This window comes from Ochotona curzoniae, unplaced genomic scaffold (assembly GCF_017591425.1).
Source record: "Ochotona curzoniae isolate NIBS_2020 unplaced genomic scaffold, NIBS_Ocur_1.0 scaffold_1037, whole genome shotgun sequence".
In the NCBI taxonomy this organism is placed as follows: Eukaryota; Metazoa; Chordata; class Mammalia; order Lagomorpha; family Ochotonidae; genus Ochotona; species Ochotona curzoniae.
Genome location: NW_024467083.1, coordinates 11001399 through 11020669, shown reverse-complemented (window position 1 = coordinate 11020669; position 19271 = coordinate 11001399). Strand labels below are relative to the sequence as shown.

Here is a 19271-nt window from a genome sequence, read left to right as displayed (position 1 = left end):
TATAAATATGTAATGCTGATAATATCAGGTGAAAACACACCTTCAATTAGGTCAGGTTTCAAAAGCACTTTCATTTTACTCATGATTTTAGCTGGCTTTAGTTATATGGCTGATGTGAAGTAAATAGTAGGAATGAAGCTTTGTTTTTTTGAAAGTATGCCTAATCAGTTAGGTGGTTCTCACTGGGACATTTCAACATGTGGTTGCATTTTTAGGAAATTTCTTCATTAAGGGCAAATTTTACTCATAATAACAGAACATTTCTTTCCCTTAGTATAAAACTATATGAAAAAAGAACTGCACACGTATATTTTTAAAACGATATCAATTGTAGCTTACAAAAAAATAAACTGTGGTCAACAAATATACAGAAGTAAATAATACAAAATATTTTCCCATCAACATATTTTATTACCTATATAATTCTTCATGCTTTGGTCTTTCAAGAGCATGCACAATCTGAATTTCTATAATTATCTACAGAAACATGTCTATTTATTCAAACTTTGTTGGGTATACCTTGACATCTGCTTCCATGCTATATCCAGCAGAGTGGTATATACACCAATTAAGATGGCATCAAAGTAACAGGGGATAAGATATCGTGGGATCTGCTTCAGGTAGAAGAACATTGCCTGCAGCCATTTACCAACCTGTTATAAAGATAATTTAAAAAGTTAATGCAGTGTGTGTTTTCAGGCTAGATAGGTACCTTTTAAAAGGCAAAGCTAAACATACAACATAACTATCCAGTAATCTATAATCCAGATTTCCATTTATTAGCACTGAAAGATGATGAAAGGAGAAAAGTGGTTCAAATTAGAAAACATGGTCAATATTATGCCTATTGTGGTAAGCATAACTCTTGTAGCACCTTTGATTTCTTAAACTACAATACAGCTCTACTTACTTCAGCAATATTTCCTGATCGTGAAATAAGCCGGTTACTGACATAGTCAATCATCCAATCTCCAGACCGCAAATTATCACAGAAAGGATGTCCCAAGTCATTCTTTGGTCGTATTTCTGCCATTACAGACATTAATCCTGATATTTCAAAGAAACATAATGTGGTTTTAATGGAGGAGTCATTATGTTCCCACAGCTGCTAATCTCTGATTTGAATGCATAAAGGCTAGATACATGGGCTGTGTTGTTGTCCACAATGGCACTTAACAGCATTGATCCTGGCCTCAGCTATGGTGGTGGGCATTCAGGGAGTTACTAACTAACTAACATATGAGAGCTCTCCCTGTTTTTCCCGCTGTGTCTCTCTTTTCAAACAATAGATATAGGGGGAAAAAAAGAAAAACAAAACACATGTAAGAAATCAGAAAACCATTTATTTGATTGGCAGAGAGAATGTAAGTCCTAAAATAGAGTGATAACCCTGGAAATAAAAATAATGTGACATACCAAAGAGAAAATGGATAAGGATCCACAGACTGTATACTGATAGGAATCTGAGGATGAAAAAAAATGGTCTCTGGAATTTGAACATGACTGCATAATTCCACTTTAACAACTAGAAAAATGGGAAATCTTGTTTAGATGAGACAAATGTCAAAAAAGTTGTTAAGTCTGATTTAATCTGAGGCTATTAACAGCCTGCTGGAAGTATCAGAGGGGCTGATGAAAATATTAAACTGCGAGAGGGAAAGATATTGACTTCAAGTAAAAAATAACAGATTAGGTAGATGATTACATTAAAAAGGAAGAGAAGAATCGCTTCACGAGAAAGGCAAACTGAATCACAAAGGCCAGAAAACCAACCTCAAAAAAAACACCCACATTCTGCTTTTTTCAGGGCACAACGTACTTAACAGAGAATTAAAGCTAACAGTCTTTAAATAATGAACAAGAAGTTGAATAAAGCTTTCCAAATATTCACTCATTTAACACTATAATCCCTTGGGTACATATAACTATTATCCCCATTTTATAGATATGAAAACTGAATCATGGAGAGTTAACTTCAATGTTATACAGCCAGTTTGTGTGATCTAAGGAGTCTGCATTTTTTTTTTAATATTTTACTTGAAAGTCAGAATTACAGAGAGAGTAGGAGAGACAGAGAGATCTTCCATCCTCTGCCTTACTTCCCAGATAGGCACAACTGCCAGAGCTGAACTGGTGTGAAATTAGGAGCCAGGAGCCTCATTAGCATTTCCCACATGAATATTGTGGCCCAAGGCCTTGGGCCATCTGATGCTGCTTTTCCAGGCCATTAACAGGGAACTAGATCAGGAGAGGAACGCTGGGACTAGAACTGGTGACCATATGGGATGCTGGTGCCATAGGCAGAGGACTAGTCTATTGCTGGTCCCTGGAGTCAGGTTTTAAGCCTGCTTCTTAAAAGAAATTATACCAATGACAAAAACAAGATAATACGGTCTAAGCACCAGGTTAGAAGTTTAATAAGTAAAAACAAAGAATGTTTAGAGGACAAAGAATTACTGTGACAAGCAACAGTTAAGAAAGTTTTGGGGCAGATGCCACTGTTATCATTTGGAGAGTGAACCAGTGGCTGGAAGATCTCTCTGTTTCTCTTTCTCTGTGGCTCCACCTTTCAAGTTAAAATAAGTTTTAGAAAAAAAAAAAGCAGCTTGGTCTGGCATTATGGTGCAGTGGGTTAAGCTGCTGCCTGTGATGCTAGCATCCCCCCAAAATACAGATCCAAGTCCAGCCTGTGCCACTTCTCATCCTGCTCCCTGCTAATGCCCCAAGAGTTTGGGCCCTGCAACCCACGACGGGAGACCCAAATGGGCATGCTGCCATTTGGTGGAGAAAACCAGCAGAATATTTATCTCTGCCTGTCTATCCCTCTCTTTCTGGAACTCTTTCAAATAAATAAATAAATAAAGCAAGCTTAAAAAAAGGTTTACTAGAAGATCTAAGAATTAAATTGATTCTTCTTTAAGGATTAGACGAATACAGAAAAAGTTGAAAAGGTAGCATGATAAATGAGAAAAATCTAAGAAAATGTTACCAATCAGATGGGTTGCATTGCCGATTAGCTAAGTTTATAATCCTTTCAAATACTTCTAGCTACCTAATATCAGTATAAGCTTTCTTTATTGGATAAAGCAAATATGCCAAAAATTCCCAATAACATGAAAAAGGAAGAATAAAGTATTACACACATACACACATACACACATACACGTCTCAATTGGGACTCAAGCAAACAAATTCTATCTCTTGTCACATAATAAACCAAACTGAGAAATATTAGTTGGGATCCAGGGATTATAAAGAGCTGCAAGTGACTTTAAGGAATGATACTGAATCAGCTGGCATCTAGGCACTATTTACTGAGTGATTCCTTTTTGCTACACCCTGTTTTCATCATTTTACATAAATGACTTCATTTTATCCTTACACAAAATTTCTAAATCAGATAATATTATTTAGATTTTATAAGGATGGATATAGTGGCACAGAAGTTAACACAAAGGCCGGTCAAGAAGTACACGGGGGAAGTCCAATTTGAACCCAGGCAGTCACACTCTGAGTATGGACTCTTCACTTCCATAAGGAAGATATCATATCACCCTAGAAGAAAAACTAAGCATAACCATCCTTATGCCTGCTTACCTTGAAGACCTGCATATTTAAGGGAAGACCAGTTTGGTATGTTATAGCATCCCCCACCATCTTCCTGTTCTTCTGATTCACATCGGTAAAGCACCTGATTTAACTCAGCCAAAGTTAATTTGGAGGCAATTCTGAGAAGGAAAAACAAAGACAGTAGTTGAATAGACAGAAATTCCACTTATTGTCAACAGAAATGAAAGCAGAAAAATTTGTATTAGGACTACAAATGTTATATTTATATTTTAAGAATCCAGTATTAAGATAAATACAATATCTAAAACACACTGTAAGTATTAAGTAAAGGGCAAAAATGGTTAAAAACTGAATCAGAAGTAACACTGCTCCCAAACTAAGTAAATAATGACCTGTCAAATTTTGCCGATTAACAACAAAAACGTTCTTGGTTGCTAGATTCTTTATCTTACAAAATATTTTTTCTCATTCCAGTTCAGATGTAGTTCATTTTCTTTCATATTCTTCTTAGTAAGACATCAGGAAAATGCTTCTAGTTATCTAGTTACCAAAATGCCTACCCAAGGTTCTACAAAATATAACCTAAAGTCAAAGTTAGCCATCTAGAAAGTGTATAGGTTTTGCCTCTGGCTTCTCAGTCTGTTCCTTCTTTTCTCTTCCACCGTTGTGCTGCCCCTCTGGTTGGTTACTGGTTAGTCAGAGGGAAGTATAAATATGGCCTTAGCTTCTTTTTGTTCATTTTAGTAGTGAGATTGTACAATTGAGCATATCTTAATGCAACTAAAATTGCTGCATTGTGGTTCCAGCTGCTCAGGTAATTTTACTTTACTTAACTGTCATTTGTGTGAACACCTATCCTCTTGAATAAACTTCCTCCTTTCTGTCTCAGGTTCTTTCCTCATCACTACAGGTTGTGCTAAGTTAAACATTTATAAACTAGCAGTTTAGTATCAACTCAATTCTAGGACAGCATTTTCAACATGTAATATGCAAGTTCCTTGCATAAGAATTGATGGTGAAACTTACTAGATGCAGAACTCCTGGCCCAAGATCACCTGAGTAGGTGTGAGGAAGAATGAACATTTTATAAGCACTTCATAGAAACACTAAGTAGAGTTGAACTAAGGGCTAATGCCCTCAGTGAAAAATGCTTCCATAGGACAAATAAAACAAAATGGCATTTCTCTGAATTAAATGAACAAAAATATTTTAGCTTAACTAATCTGTAAACTAAAATGAGATGTTAATTTAAAAATATTTTGTATTTATCTATTTGTTTGGTAATAGCTAACATTTATCAATCATTAACTTCTACAATATTATTTGAAGTATTTTACAAAAATAATCCCCATGACTCTAGGACAGGTACTTATATTAGTTAACTTGACCAAGGTTTTATTTCTTATAGCTTGTAAGAGAAACAGAGTTTAATGCTTTTTTTTTTTTTAAGACTTATTTTTACTGGAAAGGCAGATTTACACAGACAAGGAGAGACAGATTTTTCCCTCTGCTGGTTTGTCCCCAAATGGCCACAATGACTGGAATTGAACTGGTATAAAACTGGGAACCAGGAGCTTCTTCTCGGTCTCGCACATGGGTGCAGGATCCTGAGGCTTTTGGGCTGTCATCCACTGCTTTCCCAGGACATAAACAGATAGCTGAACGGGAAGTGGAGCAGCTGGGACACAAACGGGCACCCATATAGTATGCTGGCACTGAGAGATGGAGGATTAGCTATTTAAGTCATTGCACTGGCACCTGGTTTCATGCTCTTAAACACAGCACTATAATAATGAATATTCAGTCTTGCTAAGGATGGATACTTTTACTCAAAGCTGAACGTTTTAAATAAACATAATCTTTCTGGAGGAATTTTGGCAAAATGCATGAAAATCTCAAATGTATGAATATAATCTAATTTAAACCTTCCATTTTTATAAATTTATCCTAATACTAGTGATAGCAAACACTTAATAGGTGCTCACTCTGTGCCGGAGTAGTACACTTTGGTAGTGTTTGTATATTATTCTATTTAATAAAGCTTTTGAAATCCAAGAGATGAGTAAGCTGATTTTCTAGATGGGAAACTGAGATGAAGAAAGTTCTAAGTAACTTGTTCAAGATCATACTGACAGTGCGGAAGCTGGAATTAAACCCAGATCTAAAACCCATTCTCTTTGGTACTGTGTATTACTACCTAGTAAGGGAATAATTAATAGAAGCCAATTAAATAAATTATATAATGGCTATATAACAGAATGGATTGCTATGCATTGAAAAATAAACGTAGTAATATTAATGTTATAATTAATTTTGTCCCAAATTCTTTAAGAAAAACTGAATGTATGAATACATGGAGTGTCACACATATACTGAGGGTATATGTACATAAGCATGTAAACATGTGGTTATGTATATGTTATAGGGAAAGCAAAAGTGTTAAAATTTACCTGTGAGAATAGATAAAAAAGATTATTCCACAGGGTAAAACATTGACCAGAGTTGATTCTGACACTTCAGGTACTTTGGGTAGCAAGGATATAGAAGACCTTTAAAACTGCTTTTATTAGGCTAGTGGTTACTTATCAGTTATTCAAGCTGCAAATCTTTATAGGATCAGGCATACTTACGAAACGAAAGGGATTCTTAATATAGGATCTGAGTTCTCAACAGCAAGACTCCCAGATTTAAAGTGAGCACTAAACTGTGTCAGATGATTTCGAAGAATTCCAACAGCAACTTGCGCATGTGGATCAAGACTAACTCTGAAAGTTAATAAAAATGGTTATGTTCTAGGAGCAATTTACTCCGAGTTAATAGGATATCCAAACTATTTTAAATATGTCAGTAGCTCTAATTAACATACCTGAATATGATAACACTTCCTGGAGATAAGTTTTCAAAATCTATCTCCTGAATATATTCATTGGGTCCTTTTGTGGTAACTCCAGATTGTTTCACAATTTTACTTTCATTCAGCTTGAAAAAATTTACATAAAATATTCATTTAGCAAATAATTCTAATATACTTAAGATATTAAACATAGTTATAACAGTCTCAGATACCTGAATATGTTCTCTAATTTCTACTGTGATATTCGGCATTCCATTTATCGAATTCTCATCCTTCTTATAAGGACTTGTATTTCTCTCAATAGTTCTAGCTTCAAGGACTACTTCTTCAATTTTACCTAAAATTACATACAATTTTTCAGAAATTTTTATGTGAAACTATTTGCACTTAGGAATTGCTAATATATTTACAAATTATTTTATCTAAGATGTTGAAAATGAAATACTTGTTAATTAAGAAATAAAATACAAAATATTCTGAAAGTAGATAATCCTATTTTAAGGTTTATTTATTTTTATTTGAAAGGCAGAATTACAGAGAGGAGAGACACAGAGATATCTTCCACCCACTAGTTCACTCTCTTTTTTTTTTTTTTTTTTTTTTAAAGATTTATTTTTATTATTTTTTCATTGGAAAGGCGGATGTACAGAGAGGAGAGACAGAGAGGAAGATCTTCCGTCCGATCATTCACTCCCCAAGTGAGCGCAACGGGCGGATGCTATGCCGATCCGAAGCCAGGAGCCTCTTCCGGGTCTCCCACGCGGGTGCAGGTTCCCAAAGCTTTGGGCTGTCCTCGACTGCTTTCCCAGGCCACAAGCAGGGAGCTGGAAGGGAAGCGGGGCTGCCGGGATTAGAACCGGCGCCCATATGGGATCCCGGGCGTGCAAGGCGAGGACCTTTAACCACTTGCGCCACCGCGCCGGGCCCACTAGTTCACTCTCATATGGCCGCAAAGGCCAGAGCTGGGCCAGTCTAAAGCCAAGAGTTTCTTCTGGGTCTCCCATGTGATTGCGGGAGATTAAGGACTTGGAACATCCTCTCTATTCCTTTCTCAGATCATTAACAGGGAGCTGTATTGGAAGTGGAACAGCTGGAACAAAACTGCATGCATATGGGATGCTGGCGATGCAGTAGAAGCTTAGCCCTCCACACTATAGCATCGTCCCTACCTCTCCAAAATTTTGAAATAGGTGCCATGCTACAGTAGGATGGTTAGCATGCTTTGCCATGGCAGTGAAAGTAAGTAATTTTTTGTATTATTATTATTATATTATTATTTATAGTGCAGTTCCATAGACTTTGGGGTTTCTCCAGCCCCTCTCCCCAAGTCCTTTCTTCACTGATTTCCTCAATATTGAAATTAAGTAATTCTGTACAAGATGTGTTTTTCACATATGCTTCAAAAATAATTACAACTTAATTAACAAGGCATTATTTGAAAAGAAATCTTATCAACTAAAGTTTTCTCCAACATTGAGCAAGGTTAAATCACTTAAAAGGTTTACATTTTAAATATTTATCTGCAAGGTAGAGAGAGTTTTAGACTGCTAGTTCACTCCCTAAATAGCTGCCAACAGCTGAGATCCAGACTCTATGTGAGTGGCAAGAACCAGTTATTTGAGCCATAATGCTGTCTCCCAGGGTTTGTGCTGGCGGCAAGCTGGAGTTGGGAGCTAGGGTCAGAGAGAATCAGAGGAATACAAGCACTCAAAAGTGGGACAAAGGTTTGCTAATCAATGTCTACATGGTTAGGCTAAATGCCCATCCCTACATATTAAGATAATGGAAATATTTCAGAAACAGAAAAAGGAGAGAAATTTTTAAAATTCAGATCCTACTAATGAAAATGTTGTATATAAATCCAACTGAAGCTCTTAATGTCTCCTTTGTTCCCCCTCAGAGGTTACTGCTAAAATTAGTATGGTGTTTATTACTCCTAGGATCTTTACTCTATAATGTATGTTTCCCCCTAAAAATTACACAATTCTTTTCCCTGTTTCTAAGTTTTGTTAGAATAGATTCAGGATATATGCACACACAGACATATTGCCACTTGATTTCTACTAGCCAATGCTATATTTTTAAAATTCATATACATTTGTTACATTAACTTGATGTAATTCCTTTTAAATGCCAAATAGAATTCTAATGCATTAGTGTTACAAAATATATTCTGTTAAGTTTGTCTGTGATTTTTTTCTATTAAAAATTCTTGTGCATTTTCTATTCTAGAAGTAGAATGGCTGCGTCAAAAGAAACTAAAGAACAATTAACCCTACCAACTATTTTGGCTGAATAACTAAAAAAAAAAACTGGAATTGTACATATATACCAGTTACCAACCAATACAAACCAGGATGTTTATGGCACTCTTTATTCACTCAATAACTCTGGATAGTTCCTGGATGCTATGTTGTCATACTCTAGATGACAGCAGGGAAATAAAAGGTACATACTTTTAAAAAAGTCGATTCACCTGGACCTATCTCAGGGATACTCAGTTAAAGAAGGACACTCAGAGATTGTAGGTGCTATTTTTCAGAAAGACAAGTTCCAGTCCCTGTTACTTCATTTTACAATCCAAATTTCTGCTAATTCATACTGAGAGGCAGCAAACGATGGCCCAAGTGTTGAGGCTCTGCACTCAATGCGATAGAACAGGAGGGATTTCTGGGCTCCTGGCTTTGGACTGGTTTAACCTTGGCTATTCTGAGTTTTTGGGAAGCAAAGTAACAGATGGAAAGCTCTGTTTCTTTTTCCCTCTCTTTTGTTCTATTCCCCTATCTTTAAATATATGAAAATAAATAAACATACTTTTAAAAAGTGAATTGCAAGTAATGCATGGGTAAGAGGAGGTATGATAAGTTGAGGAATTGTGAAAATGAGGATGTACAAAAGTCCATGAAAAATGCCTAATGTAAAAAAAAAATTAATAAATTTCAATTTGGTTTTGGTATTGGGGCAGATGTTGTAGCACAGTGGGTGAGCTGTTGCTTAGGATGCTGGCACCTGGGGCCCGGCGCAGTGGCGCAAGTGGTTAAAGGTCCTCGCCTTGTACGCCCGGGATCCCATATGGGCGCCGGTTCTAATCCCAGCAGCCCCGCTTCCCTTCCAGCTCCCTGCCTGTGGCCTGGGAAAGCAGTCGAGGACGGCCCAAAGCTTTGGGAACCTGCACCCGCGTGGGAGACCCGGAAGAGGCTCCTGGCTTCGGATCGGCATAGTATCGGCCCGTTGGGCTCACTTGAGGATGCTGGCACCTTATCCTGGAGTATATGGTTTGAGTTCTGTCTTCACTCTGATCCATTTTCTTGCTAATATGCATACCTTGGGAGGGAAAAGATGATGGCTCATGTACTTGGGTCTCGGTCACCCATGCGGGAAACCCGGATGGAGTTTCTGTCTCCTGGCTTTGGCCTGTACTAGCATTTTGGGTAATGTAACAGTAGATGAAATGATAATCTCTCTTCCTCTCTTTGAAATAAATTAAAAATAAACTTCATATTTGGTTTTTAACAAATAAATATCCATTAATTCCACTTTCCCATGAACCTTTGAAGTACTCTGCATCTGTATAGTTGAAATAATGGAGTAACTATACACACACACACACACACACACACACACACACACACACACAGATATGGCCCTGAGCATGACAAAAACAAGTTCAATTAGTACAATTCAGGAAATAAAGCAATGTATTCAGACATAAACAAAAATATTAAACATTCAAGAAAATGCTAACATTTAAGCATATTTCTGTCCAAGATCTTTTCTCTGCAGTAAAAATGTAATTAATCTAGAATCCTAATTCCTTTTCTGAACCATGTCCACACTTGCACACTGCTCTGCATTATATGTATAATTTGAGATCCCACTATAGGACAATGTAATTAGTGATGAGTTTTAGATTACATTACCAGGGATGCACATTTGAGGCACATCCTTGCTATAAAATGAAGTCTTCGGATTTCTGAAAGCAGTTCTAGATACAGCCACAACAGACTGATGGATACTTGGTGAGTGTCTTGTTACTGCCACTATATCTTCATCAACCTGATCCACATATACCTGAGAAGGAGCAGAAGAGCTAAGTTAGGAATTGGTCACAAAACCAGGGCTCAAATTGAAAAGGCACTCTAAAATTGAACCTCAAAAAATGTCATTTTAAAAATTTAGCTTCTTGCCTGAATAAAACCGTTGGCTCCCAGCTCTTGATGAAGCTTGTTGATAGCACACCGGGCTGCAATAATTCCACTTTGGGAATTAACTTCCCCAGCATCTGATGGCGAGGCTCCAGGATTCCACTTAGTATAAAATCGTTCTTCAGAAACCACTGAAATCTGAACAAAAGCAAAACTTAATCAAGTATTTACTTTAATCACAATGAGACCCTTCGAGAAAATGCCCCAAGTTATCAGCTATGTGAATATTTAAAAATAGCACACAAACCTGATGTGGCACTAACTCATCATAGCCCCTTGTACTTCCACTGGCACAACATGCCATAGAAACGATTGTGGTACTTGGAAGAGCATCGTACACTGATCTGTGCTAGAAAACAAAGACAAAGCATGGTTTACTTTCTTTCAAATCAAAATGCCATCCTGCAGCATAATGAAGTAAAAGGATAACTGCAAATACATTCCTAACAGTATATAAATTTGTTTCAAAACAGGTAAAATATTCAAAAAACTATATTGCAATCACTTGTACTTTAAAGAGCTTATTTTGAGGTATGTGAATATTAATATTGAAACACTTAGCAAAACAAGCAAATACAAGAAACAGATTAGATGCTTACCACAATAGGACATTCATTATCATGGGTAATATCCATGAACAGAGCATGTGCGATGGCTGGCATTAAAGGCCTCAAACAAGGCTGAACAAAGGATCCAACAGGTTCTCCTCCGTATCGGTAAACTAATCTGCCCTCCTCATGACTATTATATGCACTCATTGCCTCTGCAGAGCATTAGAAAATATTTTAGAAACCTCCATTATTCCCAGTGTGTTTAGATTTCTAATATATTAAGACTGAATTTAAAACTAAAGATCCCATCAATTATACTGCTTCCCTTCCCCCCTCACCAAAAACAAACCTACTTTAAGCATTTAAACTAATGTTCATTAGCTTAAGCAGAAAAGAAAGTTTTGCTACAGCTTCACAGGAAAAATGGCTCCTACGTGGAAAATGGAACATGGTTTAACAGGAACAGGTTTAGCATGGTTGCTGGCTATGTGAGATCTACAGGGGGAAAAAAAAATCCAAAGATTCTATCATAAATCCGGTAGGAGATGAAAAACAGACCCTTATATTTCAACAACAATTAAGAAGATGTTTTTTTGGGTCCAGTGTGGTGGCCTAGCGGCTAAAGTCCTTGCCCCAAATGCACCAGAATCCCATATGGGCGCCGGGTTCTAATCTCAGCAGCTCCACTTCCCATCCAGCTCCCTGCCTGTGGCCTGGGAAAGCAGTCGAAGATGGCCAAAAGTCTTGGCACCCTGCACCCACGTGGGAGACCTGGAAGAAGTTCCTGGATCCTGGCTCCAGATCGGCACAGCATTGGCCATTGTGGTCACTTGGGGCGTGAATCATCAGATGGGAGATCTTCCTCTCTGTCTCTCCTCCTCTCTGTATATCTGACTTTGTAAAAAGTAAATAAATCTTTAAAAAAAAAAAGATGTTTTTGTTCATGAGTAATCACTTCATTCCACTGGACTTTCAGTTTGAACTGAGGCATCTTATTCCAAAAGTAGAAATTTTCACTGACAAAAACAAACTGTGTTACATTACAAAGCTTTGCACAGATTATTAAATGAACATGAATTTGTTAAAATTAATATATAGTTATTAAATGTCTTTTACTGTACTTAAGTGAAAGCTGAAGTTTTCAATGGGAAATAGACTTCAACAGGCTTACCTCTTATTAAGGAACTAATGCCCAGTCTGGTGACAAAGATGTTGTCCAGATCCTCGCTTCCCGTGAACAACTCAGCTACTACATATAAATTGGGTTGCAGTTTCCTAGCAGCATCCAACATGTACTGCAAAAAGCATGGTCACAAATGGAACAGAAAGAGAAAAGCAAGACAGGGTGAGGAGCAAGACTAGGCATGGATTTGATACAGGAGAATGTGTAGCAAAAACACAACGGAAATTAGAATTTCCAAATACATTTTGGCATATGTACAGAAGAGAACATACAGTAAACCAGCACACATAGAAAAGGAGAATTTACATAGAGAATAAAACAGGTAAAAAGGAAGGTCAGATTTTGCAAAGATGTTGGCACACAGGGAGGGAAAAAAAAGAAAAGTGTTAGTGACATATTAAAAAATTATAAATCATAACACTGCAATTCTCCTACACTTTCCTCAGGGTTTTTTAATATTTAACACCTCTAAGCAGACTTTATTTCCAGGTAGTTGACTAAAGCATTACTGACAAATTCTACATAGGAGAATTATAAAAGTACTTAAAGCAGTTTATGATAAAGTGGAAATTTAAGAGAAGTTTACTTTGGTACAAAGAGAATGAAATTCATGCACAGTTGTTTCATAATACATATTCTCCATGAACTTTTTCAAAATTCCCCATATTTAGTGCAGTATGACTAATCAGACAGCTTTTCTTACAGATGATAATAAACTTTTAACTTTATATCTTACAATTCCTAGTTGTGTTATTTATGTTTTAACCCTGGTGGTAACTTTTGAGCTGAGATTGAGAAAATGCTGACTTAGAATCCAGATTGTTTCAAACTTTTTAAAACTTTACTTTTACATTTGTACAAGCTAACACTTGAAATTCTTCCAGATAACAAGAATTCTAGAGGATTCTGTAACTTACAATGAAGCAAATTAAAATTTTTTTGATGGGTATTATAATAATCATATATGTTTTTTGCTGATTCTAAAGGCTTAGAAAAACAAATATCCTGCCATTTACTCGAGTTTAACAATGTTCTGTCAGCTAAACCAAAGTATACTAACTTCCCTAAAATTAAATTCAGTTTTTATTACAGGGCTTAAAACATAAACATTATGACAATGCTTAAACTTACAGCAACAGATTTTTTTCAAATAAGCAGATTTCCAAAAAAACACTGTACTGTCACCATGAATCTACCAAATATCTTAGAAGCAAATTGTAAATTTGTTTATTTATAAGAATCTTTATACAGAAAAGAACATACTGAATATGGGCATTGTTCACAACCCAGAGAGACAATATTTATGTCTAGATCTAAGTTTTCATAAATAATAAAAATTCAATCAGAACGCTAAAACTAGACTTTAAATGCCATACTGATAGTGTTTATTTAATCACCATTATGTATAATAGGCTACTCACACTTCACAGTAGTTAACATATTGAAAGCAACCCAAAAATAACACAAAAGAATGTTTCAGATATTATCAGTATGCAACAAGATTGCCAAATATGTTGTCAATATTATCAACTGCTCTAGAGGAAAATTTTAAAAATTAATTCTTGAAACACTGCATAACACAGTATCCTCTACCAATTGCACCAAAGAATTATGATATCGGCACAAATTATACAAAACTGTCATACTGTACCAAAATAATGCTGGTGTCCAACAAGCTAAGGAAACATGTATATGCATACTCTCTATAAGGAATGCTAAGAAAGAGAATACTGACTTTTTTTTTAAGTAGATAAATTATCATTCTGTACCTCGGCAACATGAATAGGAGTTGAGTGGCAATTATCAAGACGTACTCCTTGGAAATAAGTTGCAATTATTTCAGTGTATTTTCTCATATGTGCCCACAGAAAAGGACAGTCCTCTGGTTTATTTCCATAGCGTAATTTAACACTGTCTCCCCAGCAAATAAGTTCTCTTCTTAAATAAACATCCGAACCTGTTACGAAAGAACACTGCTTTCAATGGTTCAACAAATGAAATTAAAATACTTACTTCATGAAAACACTGTTGTTTTCAAGTATGTTGATTATTTTTATTGCAAATGCCATACTAGTTAAAATCATACCTAAAGTAGTGTGGAATAGAGTCTTAAAATCAATATTAGTTTTTAGTTTAAATTTATTTTTATCAAAATTCTAACTTGTTGGGCAGGTATGATGATGTAGCAGACTGAACCTCTACTTGTGGTGCCAGAATCCCATATGGGTGCCAGTTTGTGACCTAGCTACTCCCATCTTTGATGCAGCTTCCTGCTTTTGGCCTGGTAAAGCAGTGCTGGCTGGCCCAAATGCTATGGCCTTTGCATCCACATGGGAGAACCAGAAGGAGCACCTGGCCTTGGATCAGGCTGTTGGGACCATTTAAGGGAGTTAATCAATGAATAAATGATCTCTCTTTCTGTCTTTCCTTCTCTCTTTGATTTTCAAATAAAAACAATTTTTTTTTAAAAAGATGACATTACAGAATGATGGGCTCATGACTGTTTATGAAGGACTATACTATTGTGGTAATATGGGGGAAATCAGTTGGAGGGAGGGAATTTGGGGAGGGAGTTGGGGAAATCCCAGAGCCTATGGAATTGTACCACAATTCTAAAAATAAAATAGAAAATAAATAATAAAAAGGTGACATGTCACAATTAGCCATAAAATTGCTAAAATGTATTCCAAGCTCTGAAATACTGAAAAACAAGTATATCAATGTCAATTTTTTTGGCAATGAAATCTCTAATTAAAATAGGTTGCTAACAGTGAGAAGGAAACCCAAAACAATTATTTTCCAGTTTAACTGCTGATCAAATACCTTAACATCTTTCATTTATGAAAATATAATGGCCGTAGTTTCAAACTTCTTTAAAAACTCAACATAATAATGTTTTGTTTGAATAAAAGCTTATGCAGACCTACAATATATAAAATATACACATCCATTTGAGAAAGTAAGAGGTCAGAGGCACAGTAGAGGAAAAGAGCTGAATCCCCTAAGTTCTTTTGTCTGTTTTTGTTGTTATTATTTCTATTATTTTCCATGATGTACTTATAGATACCGGGATCTGTCGCCTTTGAGGGATGATACTAGAGTTTTCCCTCTGTCTATACTTATGATGCCATTATACATTTAAATAGCAGTATGCTCAACTTAAAACTGTTATTAAAGGATTATACCATTGTTCTAATATGAGGAAAAAAAGTGGCAGGGGAATTCCTCAACTTTTTTTTGTCAACTCTTCTTCTCTCCCCGACTGATGCATCTCTGATCTCTTTGATGCAAGTTAAAAAACCACTAGCCTTGGGCCCAGCGGCATGGTCTAGTGGCTAAAGTCCTCGCCTTGAACGCCCCGGGGATCCCATTTGGGCGCCGGTTCTAATCCCGGCAGCTCCACTTCCCATCCAGCCCCCTGCTTGTGGCCTGGGAAAGCAGTTGAGGATGGCCCAAAGCCTTGGGACCCTGTACTCATGTGGGATACCCAGAAGAGGTTCCTGAATCCTGGCTCCGGATCGGCATAGCATCGGCCGTTGTGCTCACTTGGGGAGTGAATCATCGGACAGAAGATCTTCCTTTCTGTCTCTGTTCCTCTCTGTATATATAACTTTCCAATAAAAATAAATAAATCTTTAAAAAAAAAAAACCACTAGCCTCATGGGGAAGGAAAAAAATCAATAGCAGAAACAGTACTTTCAGTTTGCCATGAACTGTTTTTCCTTATGCATATAGAAATTAAAGGTAATGTACCTGGCTCAGCAAAGTTTCGCAGTGGATCATCTCCCATTACCCATCCATTATGTGCCATGAAGAAGCAAGCTTTATTTGGGAGATGAATCATGGTTTCTTCAGTAGATAAAGGCATTTCCTCAAAGGGAAAAGTAAAGTACCTATAGAGATACAATCAAATTTTAAATACATGTTGAGAAACTCTGTGGAAAGAATCTGAATTAGCGGCATTAACATTCTTTTCTAATGAACAGATATAAGGAAAGCCACTTCAAAATAGGTCCAAAGATCTTTAATAGATTTTCTAAGTAAATCTGGCAGCATTGAAAGAAAGAAAAAATTAGCATAACATATTCAGCTTATTCTTTTTAACAACTTTTTTTGCCTGTGTTTTCATTTTGGACAAATTATTACTGTTTGAGTGTGAGTTCGGGGGGGAGGGAAATGCTGTAATTCCTCAACACAGCAGCACTGGAAGGAGGAATCCAATGGGGACTTTCTGGGTTCTGGGGGTGAAGCTCTCTCAAATGGATTGACATGGACTTTCTCACAGGACTGGATCAGTGATCACAAGAATGGACTGCTGTCAGGCTGCCTCTCGTGTTTTTGTCCCTTTTGCACACACCCTTTTGCTCATCTGTCTCCCCTAGGGATTGCAGCAGCCTGGAGCCCTCATTAAACAGGAGAGGAACTCATATCAACATCATGCTCTTGGACTCTCAGCCTCTAGAACTTTGAGGCAAAATAAATTTCTTTATTATATTAAGTCTATTTCCAACTAAACACTTCTATTCAATGTAAGAAGCATACTGCAATCACACATGAAAGGAAAATCATGTTAATTTGGAAAGTGGAATATAATTTCATTTTTAATCATCAATGAGAAGAAAACAAAAATAGATTACCTGGTAACTAGAGGATATTTTCTAGTGACAGGTCCTAATTTAGGACCATGGCCAGCCAGTCGTTCATAGAATACATTTCCCAAAAGGCAATTAACAGCCTGGAAAACATTAAATTATGTTAGACCATCATCATTACCATTAATAACAAAACAGTATTAATACTCAATGAAAAATAGCAGATAAAAAATAGGTAAGACCTGTTCCTGATGATAGTTTATGAGTTGATGCTTCTCTGAATTTAATTCCTCAACTCTCTTACAGAACCACTTACAGCATTCTTCAATTGCAGCTGGCCCATTGCTAGAGCAGAGAGAGTATTACAAACTTACTATTTAACCATTTTTACAAAAATCCACATTAAACATTTTTTTCTAACAAGATACATTGAAACCTTAAACATCAGGATTTTTAAGTCTGGTTGAAATTCATAAACTATAAAAATTTTTACACATGTGCACAGGAACATGTCCTGGCACACATACAGTGTTGAAGCAGAAAAATTGTGGTATACTACTTTACATGATTTCCTATGAATGATTTTGATATACAGAATAAAAATCATACTTGTTAAAAAGCTTATAAATAATATTATTTCCTATATTTCCTAGGAAATATAACCCAGCTCATAACATACTCATGTGGTATGAATGTCGCTAGTGCAATGTTCATATCTACGGTACAGCCAAATCGTCTGTATTCAGGATCCTGGATAATCTGAAGATGTTGTTTTGGATCAGACTTGATTACTCTCCTATTTTCTGAAAGAAAGAAATGATGATCTCTTAAATGCAAGGATAGCTGTAATTCATTCTTCCTTCCTCATTATTCTACACAATGATACACACACACACACAAACATGCAAGAGCACAAGCATGTTGTGAGAAATACACTGAGACAGAACAACTCTATTAGAAGACAAACAAAAACCAGGGATTTTTATCAGCTCAACTTTATCAGCTGCACTTTTCTGCCTTAGCCGGTATTCCCTTATTCATTTTTTAAGGTCATTAGGAACTTAGGTTGAAAGTATCTTCTTCTAAGATACTATCAAATATTCTAATCTCAATAGTTCTGCTTCCTTAAAGATTGTTTCTTATTCCAAAGTAAGTCTGATTACAAATTTGACTTTCTTTATATTTTTCCCATTTTTCCAAAAATAGTACAAAAGTTAAGACATATATAAATGGTTTTTGGTGGGAGACAATTTTCATTATTTTTCTGGAACTTGTTTCTAATAAATCAGACATGGTACAGAGTTGCCTCTGCTAGACTTGATTTTATATTAGCTAATAAATCTTATTTATTCTGAAGATACTTTGAAATGGTTTATAAAAGAACAACCAAAGTATGATAAAAGAGATACTGATTCTTAAAAAAGCCATGATATCAATTTTTTCATTGCTCAAATTTATTCATTGCATAAAAAAGGTCTTCAAAAAAGTCATGAAAAATATATACTATGAAAAATTATGCATGGATTTCAAATAATTTTTTCACTAAAATAAACTTTTAGTTACATTTTCCTTGAACATTTTGAGGTCCTTCATATTTATTGAGTCACCTACTACATACTAGATTTTCTTCTGGAATGGAAATGAAGTGGTGAACATGTCAATTAACATGTGAAAAAATACTTCAAAATAAGCAAAGATCAAAATAAGTTGTGATATGCAGTTTACAAAGTGATAACTACATAAAATTATATTTAAAATTTCTTTCAACAATGAGTCTGAAAAGAAACACAAATTACTAATTTTTAGTGCTCCCTAAAAAATGAATTCAGAAAGACTTAAACTTATATCATATTACATTTTTAATGATTTGTCATTTATTTATAATGGACAGGCAATGTTGCAAATAAGTAATATAACTTATGCATTTTAGGGGAAAAGGAAGATACAAGTCCCTTTGATAAAATGAAGCATGAAAGAAACTAGTTGTCAAAACAACTGTATTTATGTGTTAAACAATTACAGAAACCGATAGCCGAATCTGACTCTCAGGAATCTCATACTGACTTCTCCTTTAAAGGCAGTCATTTCTAAGGCTTACTCTCCTGCTTTCAATCTGGTATCTGGATGAGGAGGAATACTCATTATTTTAGGAGCGCCAAAACTCCTTACTGCTGGATTACCCTACACTAACTCTAGATATATTTTTTAAACTTGCTTCACACTATTTTAAAAATATAGTGGGAAGGCAGAATGACAGAGATGGAGATGGAGAGAGAAGCCAAGAATTCAGTGGTGGAGTTAGATATGTCATTTGCT

The 19271-nt window shown here is 35.9% G+C and overlaps 1 protein-coding gene across 3 annotated transcripts in view; it reads right to left on the bottom strand.

Moving 5' to 3' along the window:
* Positions 1-19271, bottom strand: part of AGL (amylo-alpha-1, 6-glucosidase, 4-alpha-glucanotransferase) — a 66323-nt gene that overhangs the window by 29567 nt on the left and 17485 nt on the right. For all 3 annotated transcript variants that reach the window (XM_040999177.1, XM_040999178.1, XM_040999179.1), the window contains 16 exons: positions 17635-17758; positions 17198-17300; positions 17001-17098; positions 16117-16256; positions 14133-14320; positions 12352-12475; positions 11229-11392; positions 10877-10978; positions 10612-10767; positions 10345-10495; positions 6637-6761; positions 6437-6549; positions 6201-6335; positions 3598-3728; positions 911-1047; positions 520-653 (listed from right to left, as the gene is read on the bottom strand). In XM_040999177.1, coding sequence (XP_040855111.1) covers positions 520-653; positions 911-1047; positions 3598-3728; positions 6201-6335; positions 6437-6549; positions 6637-6761; positions 10345-10495; positions 10612-10767; positions 10877-10978; positions 11229-11392; positions 12352-12475; positions 14133-14320; positions 16117-16256; positions 17001-17098; positions 17198-17300; positions 17635-17758 — 2125 coding nt within the window. The remainder of the gene's footprint in view (positions 1-519; positions 654-910; positions 1048-3597; positions 3729-6200; positions 6336-6436; positions 6550-6636; positions 6762-10344; positions 10496-10611; positions 10768-10876; positions 10979-11228; positions 11393-12351; positions 12476-14132; positions 14321-16116; positions 16257-17000; positions 17099-17197; positions 17301-17634; positions 17759-19271) is intronic.